The sequence below is a fragment of the Pristiophorus japonicus genome, chromosome 16 (assembly GCF_044704955.1).
Source record: "Pristiophorus japonicus isolate sPriJap1 chromosome 16, sPriJap1.hap1, whole genome shotgun sequence".
Classification (NCBI taxonomy): Eukaryota; Metazoa; Chordata; class Chondrichthyes; family Pristiophoridae; genus Pristiophorus; species Pristiophorus japonicus.
This window is the reverse complement of record NC_091992.1, coordinates 113,840,958-113,858,664: the sequence shown is the minus strand read 5'-3', so window position 1 is coordinate 113,858,664 and position 17,707 is coordinate 113,840,958. Positions and strand designations below refer to the sequence as shown.

Here is a 17,707-nt window from a genome sequence, read left to right as displayed (position 1 = left end):
CCTAATTTACCACATGGTCTGGCGCTGGAGTCACAGATAGGCCAGATCAGGTTGGGTTGGCACGTTCCTTCCCTGAAGGACATTAGTGAGCCAGTTGAGTTTCAGACACAATCTGGCAGCTTTTATAATCACTTTCTGTGGGTTGCCTGTAGGTTCCCAGATTTATTGGAGTCAGTTTCGTAACTTGCCATGGTGGGTTTGTGAACGCATGACCTCCTGAGTTGCTGATTCAGCACCATAATCACCAGGCCACCATACATTTGGCTGAAAAGTATTTTTCAAAGTATTTCTTCAGCTTAAAAACCTCTGTAGCAAACAGTGTGACTTGTACCAAGTGAGCCGATATTGGCCTGTGAGAAACTACAGTGAAAGACCGAACCCTGTAAGTCATCCTGGAAAAACAGTGGGCCAGGGACTATCACAGCCACAGATCAGTGCCCCCATTTTCAGACATATTACTGCAGAATTGTAGATAGTATAAGGTTTATATTACTGGCAACGTTGTATTTTTAAACAAGCGTGAATGGATGCTGCAAATCCACTGGGAGGATAGACGCACCAATGTCAGTGTTCTTGATCAGGCCAACATCCCCAGCATCAAAGCACTGACCACACTCGACCAGCTCCGTTGGGCAGGCCACATCGTCCGCATGCCCAACACGAGATTCCCAAAGCAAGCGCTCTACTTGGAACTCGTACATGGCAAGCGTGCCCCAGGTGGGCAGAGGAAACATTTCAAGGATAAAGCCTCCCTAATAAAGTGCAACATCCCCACTGACACCTGGGAGTCCCTGGCCAAAGACTGCTTTAAGTGGAGGATAGCATCTGGGAGGGTGCTGAGCAGCTCAAGTCTCATTGCCAGGAGCATGCAGAAACCAAAGCGGAAGGAGCGTGCGGCAAACCAAACTCCCCACCCACCCTTTCCTTCAACCACTGTCTGTCCCACCTGTGACAGAGACTGCAATACCCATATTGGACTGTACAGTCACCTGAGAACTCACTTTTAGTGTGGAAGCAAGTCTTCCTCGATTTTGAGGGACTGCCTATGATACCTATTAATGTAATGTTTTGTTAAACATTACTGTGAATAAATCACATTAATACAAATGAAATGGTTTCCCCCTGTACTCCTGAAGTGTGCATCAGTTTGGAAATGTGCCATTGAAAATAAATTATTACAAATATTTTAATAATACGCTGCAATGGAAAAATTATCGGACCCATCAGGGAGTGAAATGAAAGATGTCACCTTTCAGATGGTATAAGAGAAATCGTGTAACTAGAAGTATCAAATGATAAATGTTTTGTAAGTATGTTGCTGAGGAGGATTTACTGTAGTGCAATTTTGAGGATGTTCAGAAGTTTAGGAAGTATGTTGTGGATTTGCCAAAATAAGATATTTTTAAAGAATTTATGTCTGTTCCCCTCTTGGTTAGCTGACGTATACAATCAGCTTTATTTTTGAGCTGAAATGTATCAACAGGCTTTTCATTTTTTCCCTTATTGTCCCTGTTTTATTTAGGAAATATGCCTCTTCCAAGGAATGACATGGCTGAGGGGTGGGCAGGTAGGAATTGTCTCGTCAGGATGCTCCAACCCTCATGAAAGTGGAGCAGCCTGGTTTTTTCCCTGGTGTTTATTTTCACATGTTTGCATGTATCTCCTCGTCATCAGCGATGAAGACTTGCTCAATTCATCATTCATTATTATTCAACAGCCATGTTAGTCTCATAGTCATAACTGAGTAGAAGCAAGTGACTTTATGAATGTGAAGTACTACATATTCTTTGGGTGCAGTGCAGAATCATCATATTGTTACTTGTGTTAAAAACTGTTGGATAATACACAGATATGAGGCCAGCCCAGCTACTTGACTTGTCATTTCAGTGAGTGCCCCCGCAGTGCTTCTTAGAAATCCTGTACAAAAGCAGACCCAACTATGCAAAAAATCAAAATAGTGTTCGCAAGTGCTATGGTTTTTAAATCTCTACGGGCCTTCTTGTTGTGTTGTGTCCAGATGTGGAAGCTCCCCTCTTCCCCTCTTCCTCATTATCATCCCCTCTTCCTCATAGAAACATAGAAAATAGGTGCTGGAGTAGGCCATTGGGCCCTTTGAGCCTGCGCCACCATTCAATAAGATCATGGCTGATCATTCACCTCAGTACCCCTTTCCTGCTTTCCCTCCATTCCCCTTGATCCCTTTAGTCGTAAGGGCCATATCTAACTCCCTCTTGAATATATCCAATGAACTGGCATCAACAATTCTCTGCGGTAGAGAATTCCACAGATTTACAATTCTCTGAGTGAAGAAGTTTCTCCTCATCTCAGTCCTAAATGGCTTATCCCTTATCCTTAGACTGTGTCCCCTGGTTCTGGACTTCCCCAACATCGGGAACATACTTCCTGCATCTAACCTGTCCAGTCCCGTCAGAATTTTATATGTTTCTATGAGATCCCCTCTCATCCTTCTAAACTCCAGTGAATACAGGCCCAGTCGATCCAGTCTCTCCTCATATGTCAGTCCTGCCATCCCGGGAATCAGTCTGGTGAACCTTCGCTGCACTCCCTCAATAGCAAGAACGTCCTTCCTCAGATTAGGAGACCAAAACTGAACACAATATTCCAGGTGAAGCCTCAGCAAGGCCCTGCACAACTGCAGTAAGACCTCCCTGCTCCTCTACTCAAATCCCCTAGCTATGAAGGCCAACATAGCATTTGTCTTCTTCACCACCTCCTGTACCTGCATGCCAACTTTCAATGACTGATGTACCATGACACCCAGGTCTCATAGCACCTCCCCTTTTCATAATCTGCCGCCATTCAGATAATATTCTGCCTTCGTGTTTTTGCCCCCAAATTGGATAACCTCACATTTATCCACATTATACTGCATCTGCCATATATTTGCCCACTCACTTGACCTGTCCAAGTCACCCTGCAGCCTCTTAGCGTCCTCCTAACAGCTCACAGCACCACCCAGCTTAGTGTCATCTTCAAACTTGGAGATATTACACTCAATTCCTTCATCTAAATCATTAATGTATATTGTAAATAGCTGGGGTCCCAGCACTGAGCCCCGCGGCACCTCACTAGTCACTGCCTGTGATTCTGAAAAGGACCCGTTTATCCCGACTCTCTGCTTCCTGTCTGCCAACCAGTTCTCTATCCACGTCAGTACATTACCCCCAATACCATGTGCTTTAATTTTGCACACCAATCTCTTGTGTGGGACCTTGTCAAAAGCCTTTTGAAAGTCCAAATACACCACATCCACTGGTTCTCCTTTCTCCACTCTACTAGTTACATCCTCAAAAGATTCTAGAAGATTTGTCGAGCATGATTTACCTTTCATAAATCCGTGCTGACTTGGACCGATCCTGTCACTGCTTTCCAAATGCGCTGCTATTTCATCTTTAATAATTGATTCCAACATTTTCCCCATTTCTGATGTCAGGCTAACCGGTCTATAATTACCCATTTTCTTTCTTTCTCCCTCCTTTTTTAAAAAGTGGTGTTACATTAGCTACCTTCCAGTCCATAGGAACTGATCCAGAATTGATAGACTGTTGGAAAATTATCACCAATGTATCCACTATTTCTAGGGCCACTTCCTTAAGTACTCTGGGATGCAGACTATCAGGCCCCGGGTATTTATTGGCCTTCAATCCCATCAATTTCCCCAACACAGTTTCTTGCCTAATAAGGATTTCCTTCAGTTCCTCCTTCTCACTAGACACTTGGTCCCCTAGTGCTTCCGGAAGGTTATTTGTGTCTTCCTTCGTGAAGACAGAATCAAAGTATTTGTTCAACTGGTCTGCCATTTCTTTGTTCCCCATTATAAATTCACCTGAATCCAACTGCAAGGGACCTACGTTTGTCTTCACTAATCTTTTTCTCTTCACATATCTATGGAAGCTTTTGCAGTCAGTTTTTATGTTCCCTGCAAGCTTCCTCTCATACTCTATTTTCCCCCTCCTAATTAAACCCTTTGTCCTCCTCTGCTGAATTCTAAATTTCTCCCAGTCCTCAGGTTTGCTGCTTTTCCTGGCCAATTTATATGTCTCTTCCTTGGATTTAACACTATCCTTAATTTCCCTTGTTAGCCACAGTTGACCCACCTTCCCCATTTTATTTTTACTCCAGAAAGGGATATACAATTGTTGAAGTTCATCCATGTGATCTTTAAATGTTTGCCATTGCTTATCCACCGTTAACCCTTTACGTATCATTTGCCAGTCTATTCTAGCCAATTCACGTCTCATACCATCGAAGTTATCTTTCCTTAAGTTCAGGACCCTAGTCTCTGAATTAACTGTGTCACTCTCCATCTTAATAAAGAATTCTACCATATTATCGTCACTCTTCCCCAAGGGGCCTCACACAACAAGATTGCTAATTAGTCCTTTCTCATTACACACCACCCAGTCTAGGATGATTATCCCTCTAGTTGGTTCCTCGACATATTGGCCTAGAAAACCATCCCTAATACACTCCAGGAAATCCTCCTCCACCATATTGCTACCAGTTTGATTAGCCCAATCTACATGTCGACTAAAGTCACCCATGATAACTGCTGTAACTTTATTGCACACATCCCTAATTTCTTGTTTGATGCTGTCCCCAACCTCACTTCCACTGTTTGGTGTCTGTACACAACTCCCACTAGCGTTTCTGCCCTTTGGTATTCCGCAGCTCCACCCATACCGATTCCACATCATCCAAGCTAATGTCCTTCCTTACTATTGCGTTAATTTCCTCTTTAACCAGCAACGCTCATTATCATCCCTCTTCCTCATTATCATCCCCTCTTCCTCATTATCATCCCTTCCTCATTATCATTCCCTCTTCCTCATTGTCATCCCTTTTTCCTCAGCTGCTTCCTGGTTGTGTCCAGGACATCCTGCTGGATATTCTTCACAAAGTCATCAGTGAACAGTGCAGAAGCCAACAGTTCTTGGATAGAGGCCCTGCACTACCTGTAATTTTGCTCTTCTTGAAAACTACATTGAAGTGCCTCTTTATTTCTTTATAGTTTTTGGTATAGCTATTTCCTTTGCAAAAGTTTCAGTGGATCATTATCTGCTGGAGTTTGGTTCATGTGACAGATGATGCCCAAGTTGATTTTGAACTGTCAGCTGGCAATTTACAACTTTAACAAGCTACTGCAGCAAGGAATCTCATTCGTTAAAAAAATTGATTTAATTTACTCTCGTTATCAGACACACTAATAGAAAGACATCATCACAGCCTTCTGAAGTTGCTCGTCCTTCAGTCCCAAAAATCTAGGCTGACACTCCAGTGCAGTGCTGAGGGAGTGCTGCACTGTCGGAGGTGCTGTCTTTTGGATGAGATGTTAAACTGAGGCCCCGTCTGCTTTCTCAGGTGGACGTAAAAGATCCCATGGCACTATTTTGAAGAAGAGCAGGGGAGTTATCCCCGGTGTCCTGGCCAATATTTATCCCTCAATCAACATCACTAAAACCATCTAGTTATTATCACATTACTGTTTGTGGGAGCTTGCTGTGCGCAAATTGGCTGCAGCGTTTCCTACATCACAACAGTAACTACACTTCAAAAATAAAGTGCTTCATTGGCTTTAAAACGCTTTGGGACATCCGGTGGTCAATAAAAGGCGCCAAAGAGATGCAAGTCTTTCTTTCTTTAATTCATTCAACAGCTACAGTGCACCAGTTTCTTATAATCTTTGTGTCTGTGCTCATTAGAATCAAAACCTGTTGCAAAAAAATCCATGTCAAAGTAAAATTAGTTTGAGCTTTAAATTTGCAACCATTCACATTCGAATGCTTTTGAGATGCTTTTTTTTAGTTGGCTGTTTGCTGAGCTCGTTCCCCTTTCTGCCCAGTCTTGTTCAGTCCTTTCTCCAGTTAGGCCTATGCTTCCTGCACAAACTTGCTAAGCCCGCTCCATGGAAGAGACTGCTCTCCCTGCCTGATCTTGCTCAATCTCCACTGAAGAAACATGAGAAAGCAAATGAAAAAAAGAATCGACATAGAGGGAAAATGGCCGACAGAAAAGGTGCTGGCGTTGGGAAATGGAATGAGCAAGATTAAAATAAAAGAAAGAGAGCAAAAAGATTTTAAGGAACAAAAAAGGGGGCAGAAAATGAAAACTTAAAAAAAAACTGTAACAGAAAACTCCAAGTAATATTATAAAAATCTGATTGAGATAAGTAAAACTGGGAAGAAAATCAAACATCGGGAGTTCAGACAAAGGTAAATGGAAAGAAGTCTCGAATGTACTTGGCTTGCTTCTTTCTTTATAGATGCTAATTTTTCCAACAATCGATGCCAAGCAAACAAATTTATAAATTCCTCTTGACCTCTCTACAGTTTGCAATAAAATTAACTATTTGTCTTCTGACACTATGTTCTTCATCCAGTGAAATGCAAAGTTCTGGCACAGCAGTCCTTAATTCCGCCCTCACTTCTTTAAGCACTCCTCAGTGCAGTCTTACCTTGTCTTGATGCCTTCTGAATATTTAAGCACCCCGATTTTTTTTTAATGGTCAGCCGAGAGTCCGAAATCCACAAGAACCCATCACTATGCTTAAGAGTCTCGACACAAAACCAAGGAGAAATTCATTTAAGTAGAGTTTCTGTTGCCTGACATGGAGTGCGCATTCTTTATCTGTAGGGACACAGTGCATTTGCGTGGCCAGGGAATGTAGGTGCAGGTTGGCCGGCACTAAGGGTTGGAGATCCTGAAGTATATGTGAAGCACTGCTGCAGCTCAGCCAGCGAAACCTGTGCAGTTTACTGGCACAGTGCAGTGGCAATTGGTTTCACTACTTGATTAACTTGGACCACCCTGCCAGTTAAAGCATTGCCTTGCAGATTATCTGGTGTCCAGTGTTGAAGATTCTCAGTCCCATTGACAAGCCTGTTTGTCCAGGTCCTACCTATGAGCTAGGATGGCAAGCCAACCATCAGTAATGTGCTAATGTACTGTGAATCTTCTTGGCTCAGGTATCAGATAACTAGCCCTGCTAAGAGGATTGTCGTATGTTCCATCTTGAAGCCAACTCAACACCAAAGAAGCTGCATTTTGTTATTTTTCTTTTTGTCAAATATGAACACACTAAATAACATTTCAACCTTCATTGATTATATTCTTAAAAGCATTCTAATTTTGTTGGTGCTTTATCCTTCTCATTTCTATTTTGACCTTCTTGGCCGAAAGCAACTGTTGAAATCTGCCATATTCATTTTATTTTCCCTTATTAACAATCTTGTCACATATTAATTCTAATTACATTACAATCACTGGTGACAAATGTTCCCCAGCCTCTAAATTTCTCACCGACTCAGTTCACTCCTCAATATTGGATGAAGTCTAGTCTCTTCCCTTCTAACATGCTCCATCAAGAAGGGTTTTGCATTTGCTGAATGAACATGTCAACCATTTGAAAGATCTCCTTAAGACTCGGGAAATTATTTTAAAAATATATATAGTTGTAACAAGGTTCCCTGTTTCCACCATAAACTGTTGATTATGGGTTCCTACCGATATTCTATTTGGTGGACATTTGAGCCTTGAGATTATGCCATGCAACTATTAGTTGACAAGCACTTAACAGGCTCATATGAAATTCCTTTATTTTAACGGTTGAAAATAAATGGTTTGATACTTCTGTTAAAATAGCCGACAAAAGAATTTAATAAGAGTACACAATGGGGCTGAAATTGCCCCTTTTCTTAAGGCCTGTAACCACCGGAAATCAGCGGCCACGCTGTGGAGTGCAATGGCCGCTGATTTTTCGTGCAATGGCCGCCATTATCAAAATTCCGCTCCTGCGGTATCCCGCTGGAGACCTGCTCCCCACTACCGCTCCGCTGCTACTGAGCTGTTCTAAGTGTGTCATCACAGTGCACACCGCCGGAATTCCACCGAGAGATATCTTCCTCCCGCCGGGCGGTGCCAAAAGCTGCTTTTTTTTGAGACGGTGCAGTGAGGCTGTGGCTTGTGAAATGGCGGTGCGGCTCCCATTAAAGGGGAGGACACACTGCCGCTGCTGCCATGTTTTCTTTTTTGTTCGCTGACTCCCATGTCGGGCCAACAATTATGCCCCGGGTTTGGCCGGGCCGCCAACAGGCAACCTGGCACCCCCTCTTGGGTGCCAGACCACTGGCCCGGCCGAAAGCCTCCCTGGTGGCCCGGCGGACCAAACTTTTAAAATCGCGCAGGCTTTCCCCTTTAAGTGAAGGCGAGAGCCATGGTGACATGGCGCCATGATGACCGACAGCGGCGGTCACTACACTCCCTCCCCCAACTTCCGCCCCTTTGGTGTACTCACTGCCGCACTACTGCCCCCATTGTGAGCGACTTCCGGTCCGCCTGTAAAAAAGCCAAAGAGCGGAATTTCGTTCAAGAGGCCACCTCAACCACCGCGGCGGTAAAAACACTAGAAACGGGGTGTGAGCGCCCCGTTTCCAGCGGTGGGCAATTTCAGCCCCATGTGTCAGTACATTAATATTTGTACTGCATAATTTCAAGGCCTTGGTTTTGCTGCACTAAATATCCCAGCTGATTGTTGTAATCTGACTAGCACAGTTCTGGTACAGTTTGCATTAATAGCTCCCTTAGATTTTCAAGCAGTGATGGAAACGGTCACAAATGTTACCATTTTGATGATATTACCATCTTTTTGTTGTCCAGATGAATAAGGGTTAAAGTCTATGTGGGGCAGTGTGCATTAAGCCTCATGTGTTGCTCTTACCCTGTCAATGACTATCATCCTTGCTATTCAGTTAAAGAATGATTTGCTCATCCAATGGTAACTGGCACCATCAGCTGAAGGTTCACAGATAACAGACTGTAGCCATTATATTTCACAGCATCCCTCAATAATCACCCAAGCACCCGGTGTGTGGCGAACGATTCAACATGCAATAGCTGACGTACTTATTACTTGAACTGAAGCTGTGCCATCTGTCTTGTGTACAAAATAGACAACACTGTCCTGTTGAAACCAGAACTCCTTATTTTTATGCTTTTGTAGTTTTGTGGGATGATGCTTTATGAAAAGTGGCTCCTTGATGGTATTGCCTATTCAAGTTGCATCAAATTCAACAATTCCTGGAATCTTCTGACTTCATCACTGACTGTGGTTGCAGGTCCAGGCCTATTATTTCACCGACTGAGTAATTTTCACCACCACGTGATGTCTCATGGCAAATTTGGACTTGGCATTGCATGCTTGTTGAACTGAGCAGGGTTTTTGTGCTTTGTGTTTTTTTTAAGGTATGCCACTATGGCTGGAGAGATACAAAAGCACTCATGAACACCTTGGACAAAAGGCACACAATGATGGACGCTCAGCCCCATCGCTAGCAGTACCGCAAGATTCACCATCACAGAGCCAACCACGGTCATTTATAGCAGGTCTGCTAGTATTACTACCAGTTCATGCTCCGCTTCCATTTCCTGTTTGACAGCGAGATTCTACTCATCAACTGGAGCACCTCTCTCCTCAAGTTCTGTTGGATGAGAGTAAGCTAGGTGTTACTTCAACTTGCTTGGGCCTCATTCTGTTTCACTTTACACTTTTTACATGTGTTTACAATTGCAAACACACTGGTTTAGATGATTATCTTAAATGCTTCCACGTAATTATCCATGTTATTCAGAAGCTGGACTTTCTCATTTGTGAAGATCTTAAGTTATATATTGTGGTTTGATTTCTGGAAGCATATGTTTCTGACTCCAGAAGTGAAAATTAATGTTGTTCTCATCTGTTTGCAACAGCTTTTCAGGAACTTGTCTCATTCCTGAACCTACTCAAAATATTTCTCAGTGCAAATGTAGAGAGCGTGGTTCAGGAGATGAATGAGGAGCAGGCTTTGGCGAACGAAATAAACGCACCTCCCAGAAGTAATATGGGCAATTATCAGAGCCACTGATTGGTTAAAGCAAATTCAGTTTTTAATACATATAATTTTGGATTTTAACTGAACTTTTGCAGTTGCATTCTGTCCATTTGTGGTAAATCAGTAGCTTTGGCTATGATCTGATAGCCAGCTTTATTCTCATTATAGGCCTGTGGTAGCTAATGCTTGTCTCAGAATTGCTTCATTGCAAGGATGCGTCTTTGTATTCTCAGCATTGGACATTCTTTCAGATGTAATGTTTTAAGTTACTCTGAAAAGAACACACAGGTAGAGGGCGTAGCAATATGCTTGTCAGTGTATGTTCTATCTTTAGGAGAATAGGGTGGAATTCGAGAGGTTAACATGGTTGCAAATCGATGTTGGACCTTTCGCAAAAGAACCATGCGTTACATGACTAGTTCAAGTCCATATGGTACCAGATGCATCACTGCTACTTTCCAGGTCTGTCCCATTTCTTGGACACTGTCTAAGTTATGCCTGAAGCATCATATTTTGTAATTGATATGGAGAAGAATATATACCTTTTAGGGATTCATGTCCACCACTAATGTGATCAGGACTTGACATGCACTCAAAAACAACATACTTCAAACAATTGCCCATGCTGATATGGGAACTGTATCACAGACTCTGGGTGACTGACACCTTACAGTTGCAAGATAACCAAATATCTCCAGTAACGTGCATGATCCGCCATTTTTAAACATAAACCCAATATTACTACTAGGGGGATCAAGGGGTATGACGAGAAAGCAGGAATGGGGTACTAAAGTTGCATGTTCAGCCATGAACTCATTGAATGGCGGTGCAGGCTCAAAGGGCCGAATGGCTTGCTCCTGCACCTATTTTCTATGTTCCTATGTTTCTATGAACATGAAGCTTGATTGGAGCAGCCAACATAATTTGCAGGGGATTTCTTAGTTGCGACCATGATTCCCCGGGATAGATGTTTTTGGGTCAGGCTCTCTATCGGGCATTCCTGGCAGCCACCTAAAACAGGCATTAGGTCCGTTACATATGTAAATGAGTGGCATGAGCCCATTTGAGACCCCCTTGCAGAAATTGGTCTGCGATGAGCGGTGCAGACCTTGGACCTGCACCACTCAGGATTCTTCAGCGGCCGTTGCAGTCTAAGCAGCACTCCCCAACGGAAAGTTCGCTTTTGTTTAAATTTGGACGAGCAAACGTGCTCCCTTTCCTCCACAATATTCATGATTGCCTCCCCTCTGCCCCTAAGATTGCCGCTACCCATCCCCGTTCTGGGACCGACCCTTGGGCCACCCGACATGTGTGCTGCGAAATGGGCAAGCTGTATACAGAGGCATGACTGGTACATAGGATTATGTAGTATATACGACACAGAAACTGGCCATTCGGCCCAACCAGTCTATGCCGGCGTTTATACTCCTCTCGAGCCTCCTCGTGCCTTTCCTCATCTATCGGCATAACCCTCTATTCCCTTCTCCCTCATATGCTTGTCTAGCCTCTCCTTAAATACATCTATGCTATTTGCTTCAACCACTCCCTGTGGTAGCGAGTTCCACATTCTCACCACTCTTTGGGGTTCTTCTGAATTCCCTATTGGATTTCTTGGTGACTATCTTATATTGATGGCCTCTAGTTATGCTCTTCCCCACAAGTGGAAATATTCTCTCTCTATCCACTCCATCAAAACCTTTCATAATTTTAAAGACCTCTATTAGGTCACCTTTTTTTCAAGAGAAAAGAAACCCAGCCTGCTCATCATTTCCTGATATGTTTACCCTCGCATTTCTGGTATCCTTGTAAATCTTCTCTGCACCCTCTCCAGTGCCTCTCTATCCTTTTTATAATATGGCAACCAGAACTGTATGCAGTAAAGTGTGGTCGAACCAAGGTTCGATACAGGTTTAGCACAACTTCCCTACATTTCAATTCTATACCTCTAGAAATAAACCCTAGTGCTTGGTTTGCTTCTTTATGGCCTTGCTAACCTGTGTCGCAACTTTTAGTGATTTGTGTATTTGTACTCCGAGATCCCTTTGTTCCTCTACCCCATCTAGACTTGCACCCTCCAAGTAATAAGTGACCTCCCTATTCTTCCTACCAAAATGTAATACCTCACATTTATCTGTCCCTAATTGCCCTTGGTGAGCCACCATTTTAGAGGGCAGTTAAGAATCAACCACAATGCTGTGGGTCTGGAGTCACATATAGGTCAGATGGCAGATTTTCTTCCCTACAGGACAAGTGTAGTCACTAGTGAGCTGTGTGGTCTCCTTCTTAAGAGATGCATTTCAATGAGCAAAAGGTCTTTCTCACCCCAAGCTTTTCTTATATTTTTACAGTCGTATAAGTGGGAAAACTTATTTTAAAATGTTTTCTGACCATTAATGGTTGGAAAATTGTGTGCAGAGTTTCTAATACGTGCTGCCGGTGATTGAGGCTTCCCAGTGGGAGCTCAAAGCTAGAAAATTACCCCTATAAGCAACATACAAAATTCAACTTAATTTAAAAAAAAATGTCAGCGAATTTATTTTATTATTTTTCTATGATTTTATTTTAGAAGAATAAAACATGACTTGTCTGAGAGCAGAACTCCTGTGGGTTTTGCTCAGAGTAATTGAAGGACATGTTTTTATAAAGGTAGGGGTATTAATCGCCCATGGCGATGTTTGTTATAACAGGCTGTGAGGTGTTACAGCACCGCCTCTGGAGCAGGTGGGAACAACAGGTATTCCTGGAATATGATTTTTCTTTGGAGATAGCAGGGCCATCCTCTGGAGGAAATAGGAACAGCAGCTGTTACCGCTACCATGGCAACATTTGATTTCAAAAGACTGGCGAACCGGAGAGGAGGGGATTGAGCTTTTAATATGAGCTTTTCATATGGCAGTAGCAAAGCAAATCAAATGTCAATATCTAAGTTGGATATCCAGGCCAAAGCTCCCAGTGTAACAGCGTGGATATCTTGTAGGCTGCCTATAAATTTCCTCTGAGGGCAGTGTTCAGTGATGTGCTCCAGGGTCTGATTAGGAGCTCCACAGTCACATGATGGGGATGCTTTAATCTTCCACCGATGGAGAAAGTGGCAGCATCGACCGTGACCGGTTTTGAGGCAGTTGATGGTTGCCCACTGTTTGTGAGGAAGGTTTGATCCTTCAGGTTGGACTGTGGCGTCGTCTATAAGGAATCCATTCCGTTTGTCACATTTCTTCCAAACATTTCGCCATCAGTCAGCAAGGCTGAGGGGAGATATAGGTGCGATTGTAATGTGAAGACAATAATTTTGCCATTTTCTTTTCTCATAATCAAAGGATATTCTGGGACAAAAGCAGCTGGATGCAAAACAAGAATAGTTTCAGTGGAGGTTCCTCGGTACAAAGTGGACCCCACCTCAGCGGGGTTCTTTCTGTGGCCTTCGTGTGTTGAAATCCACCGCTGTTCTGGCTGTTGTAACACCAAAACTTATAAATGCATTCCATCTCATGCAAATTACAGGCCCTTTCAGGTACGTAGTGAAATGTTGTTGTACATATTCTGTAACTGTGACATTTTTATAGGTGTTTTGTTAAACTTTGCAGGCTAGTGAGTGTACTGCACCTTACTTCCTAAGACAGCTCCATTTCTACAGGTCCATGGAAAGCCAATCCCCTATACACACATGGTTACTCTAGTATTGTACTGTTAAAATATTGCTTTTAAATAGGGCATGATCAGATAAAATCAAAACTGACCTTTTCTTAATTATATATCAGCAAAGAACATGTCCCAGAAACTTGAAATCCCAAATTCCGACATCAAATATGTCAGCTCTTTATTTATAGAACATATATTATCTTGCTTCTATTATAAAGTAAACTGGATTATAAAGAGCGAGAACTTGCATTTATATAGTACAATGCCTTCTCCTCGTGGTGTCCCAAAGTGCTTCACAACCAATTTTTGAAGTGCAGTCACTTGAAGTGTTGTGGTGTAGGCAAACTGGCAGCCATTTTGTACGCAGCAACACCTCACAAACAGTAAATTAGATCATTGACCAGTTAATCTGTTTTAGGTGGTGTTGGCTGAGGGAGGACAACTCTCTGCTCTTCTTCAGATATCGCCACGAGATGTTTTACATCTGCCTGAATATTTCACTTGAATGATGGCACCTGTGAAAATATGGCACTCCACTGAAGTATCAGTACATTAACTCCCGGAGTAGGGCTTGATGCCAGGTTGAGAGTAGCATCAACTGAGCTGACTGATGCCACCACTTTGATTAAATGCACGATGGGTGATGACTAATGGTGCAGTAAGTTAGAGCATTTGTCCTTTCAACCTCTGCAGCCTGGATTTGAATGTAACATGGCCAGGTCTGTTGAAAGCCATTTTGATGGCTGTCCAAGTTCTATGCAAAACAAGTTTGGATGGTCTTAACTCAAGATTTAATGGCTCGAGGTTCAAAAAACAACAAAAAATTGGCAGTTGCACTCAGAGAAGTCACAAAAGTGGCTAGTGTAGTAAATTGAAATCCGGGGGGCGGTTTGTGGGAGGGGGGGGGGGTGCGGTAGATTGCTTTTGTAAGGTTGTGGCCAACTGACATGGTATAGACTAATTTAACCTCTTAGTGGCTGGGACATCAATGGTGGGGAGCCTGAAAGAGAAGAGTGGAGGGAAAAAATTAAATCAGAATCTGAATAGTGAACTGTAAAGAAGCCAACTGAATAAATGATCACATTTGTTTCCACCAGAACATGAATTTGTATTTGGGTAATTGAGTCAGTTGGCTTTACAAGATATGGGACAGAAAACAAGAAAGGAACTGCTCAGAACCACACTTGTACATAAAACCTACTTAGTATTGACTAAGCTAAGTAACCTGACACTTAGTGAAAACTTCCTTACATAATGTGTTTACATTGGATGTGCATGAAAGGGGATTCACTTCCATAATTTAGATGGTATTAACTAACCAGCTTTAAAAAAAAGATTTTTTTTATACATTTGCTGGAATTATACTTCTTTTGGCATGTAGAATTAGTAAATAATAAACAGCATTGTTATTTAAAGAGGCTGCAGGCAGGGCTTTATGGAAATCTTTCTTTAGAAAGCTGCCCACAATAAAATAAACATGGGAAATTATGGATTGTCTCAGCTTAGCTGTTATTCATAGGACTTTATTATTTTTAAACACACATCAGTTCTCTGTTGTTTCTTACAATATTCTATTTTGTACCGTGTGTTTGAATTTATCCTTCCATTCAACGTATACAGTATTTGCTCCAGACTTTAAAGAAAAATGACTTCCAGTTTCAATTGATTCTGTTTATTAGTTGTTTCCTATTGCTTAAGTCTGAAGTACCACCTGCTCCGACAGCTTGACAGGAGACACAGCTTCACTCTAAATCGCAGATTGTCGCTGCAGTAAATCGTAGAATCATAGAATGAGGCCATTCGGCCCATCATGCATGTGCCAGCTCTTTGAACGAGCGATCCAATTGGTCTCCCTCCTCTGCTCTTTCCCCATTTTTGTCCCGTTCAAGGGTTTATCCAATTCTCTTTTGAAAGTTATTATTGAATCTGCTTCCCCTACCCTCCTAGGCAGTGCATTCCAGATCATAAGCACTCACAGCGTAGATTTCTTTTCCTCATGTTGCCTCTGGTTGTTTTGCCAATCACCTTAAATCCCTGTCCTCTGGTTACTGACTCTTCTGCCACTGGAAATAGTTTCTCCTTATTTACTCTATCCAAACACTTCATGATTGTGAACACCTCTATCAAATTTCCTCTTAACCTTCTGTGCTTCAAAGAGAACAACCCCAGCTTCTCTAAGATCTCCATGTAACGGAAGTCTTTCATTCCTGGTAACATTCTAGTAAATCTCCTCTGCACACTCAAAGGCATTAACACCCTTCCTAAAGTGTAGTGCCCTGAATTGGCCAGAATACTCTAGCTGGGTCCGAACCAGTGTTTTATAAAGGTTTATCATAACTCCCTTGCTTTTGTACTCTATGCCTCTATTTATAAAGCTAAGGATCCCTCCCATATGCCTTTTTAACAGCCTTCTCAACCTGCCCTGCCACCTTCAAAGATTTGTGCACATATACCCCCAGGTCTCTCTGTTCCTGCATCCCTTTTAAAATTGTACCTTATTGCCTCACCTCATTCTTCCTACCAAAATTAATCACTTCACGCTTCTCTGCATTAAATTTCATCTGCCATGTGTCTGTCCATTCCACCAGTCTGTCTCTGTCCTACATAAGAGCATAAGAAATAGGAGCAGGAGTAGGCCAAACGGCCCCTCGAACCTGCTCCGCCATTTAATATGATCATGGCTGATCCGATCATGGACTCAGGTCCACTTCCCCGCCCGCTTCCCAAAACCCCTTATTCCCTTGTCGTTTAAGAAACTGTCTATTTCTGTCTTAAATTTATTGAATGTCCCAGCTTCCACAGCTCTCTGAGGTAGCGAATTCCACAGATTTACAACCCTTTGAGAGAAGTTGTTTCTTCTCATCTCAGTTTTAAATGGGCGGCCCCTTATTCTAGGATTATGCCCTCTAGTTCTAGTCTCCCCTATCAGTGGAAACATCCTCTCTGCATCCACCTTGTCAAGCCCCCTCATAATCTTAGACGTTTCGATAAGATCACCTCTCATTCTTCTGAATTCCAATGAGTAGAGGCCCAACCTACTCAAGCTTTCCTCATAAGTCAAACCCCTTATCTCCGGAATCTTCCAGTCCTCCTGAAGTCTGTTACTATCCCCCTCCTCCTACATTGCCAAGTTATGTGTCTTCTCCAAACTTTGAACTTGTGCCCTGTATACCCAAGTCCAGGTCATTAATATATATCAAAAAGAGCCATGGTTGCAACACCAACCGCTGGGAGACACCACTGCACACTTCCCTCCGGTCTCAAAAACAACCGTTCACCGCTATTCCCTGTTTTCTGTCCCTTAACCAATTTTGTATCTACACAGCCACTGCCCCTTTTTCAACTCACTGAAATTAGCTCTCATCCAGTTAAGTATTTTCATAATTGATTTTCCTTGTCCTTTTCCATAACTACTTTAAAGCTAATGATATTGTGATCACGGTTTTCCAAATGCTTCCCCACTGAAACATGTTCCACTTGCCCCATTTCATTCCCCAGCACTGCGTCCTTCCTCATTGGGCTGGAAACTTGATCAAAAAAGTTCTCGTACACATTTCAGGAATTCCTCTCCCTCTTTACACTGTTATTTTCCCAGTCTCTATTGGGATAATTGAAGTCCCCCATTATCACTTCTCTAAAGTTCTTGCCTCTTTCTGCAATTTGCCTGCAAATTGGCTCCTCTATCTCCTTTCCACTATTTGGTGGCCTATATTATACACCAACAGTGTAATACTTCCTCTATTGTTCCTTAATCCTAACCAAATAGATTCTGTCTTTGAACCCTCAAGTACATCATCCCTTTCTAATCTCGTAACAGTATCTTTGATCAATACTGCCACCCTTTCCTTGTTTTCCCTTCCCTATCTTTCCTGAATACATTGTGGCCAGGAATATTAAGTACCAGTTCCTCCCCTTCTTTGAGCCAGGTCTCTGTTATTGCCACTATATCATGATCATTTGTGGCTACTTGTGCTGCAGCTCACCGACCTTATTTACCACACTCTGTGGATTTACTCCAAACTCATCTTCGTCTGCCTCGCAATCCCCCCTGTCTGATCCTTTCTGAGCTGTTGCAGTTTGTCTCCCCCCCGTCCTCTGTGCACCTTATATCTCCTTTCGAATGCTTCATCTTGGTGTCCCTCCCAACCCTTAAATTAGAATAAACCCTCCCCAACAGCACT

General features: G+C 42.7%; 1 protein-coding gene across 2 annotated transcripts in view; it reads left to right on the top strand.

Annotated features, from left to right (window-relative positions):
- LOC139227147 (platelet-derived growth factor subunit A-like) overlaps nucleotides 1-17,707 on the top strand; it is a 98,943-nt gene that overhangs the window by 68,025 nt on the left and 13,211 nt on the right. For both annotated transcript variants that reach the window (XM_070858214.1, XM_070858213.1), the window contains exons 5-6: nucleotides 9,262-9,402; nucleotides 13,205-13,398. In XM_070858214.1, coding sequence (XP_070714315.1) covers nucleotides 9,262-9,402; nucleotides 13,205-13,398 — 335 coding nt within the window. The remainder of the gene's footprint in view (nucleotides 1-9,261; nucleotides 9,403-13,204; nucleotides 13,399-17,707) is intronic.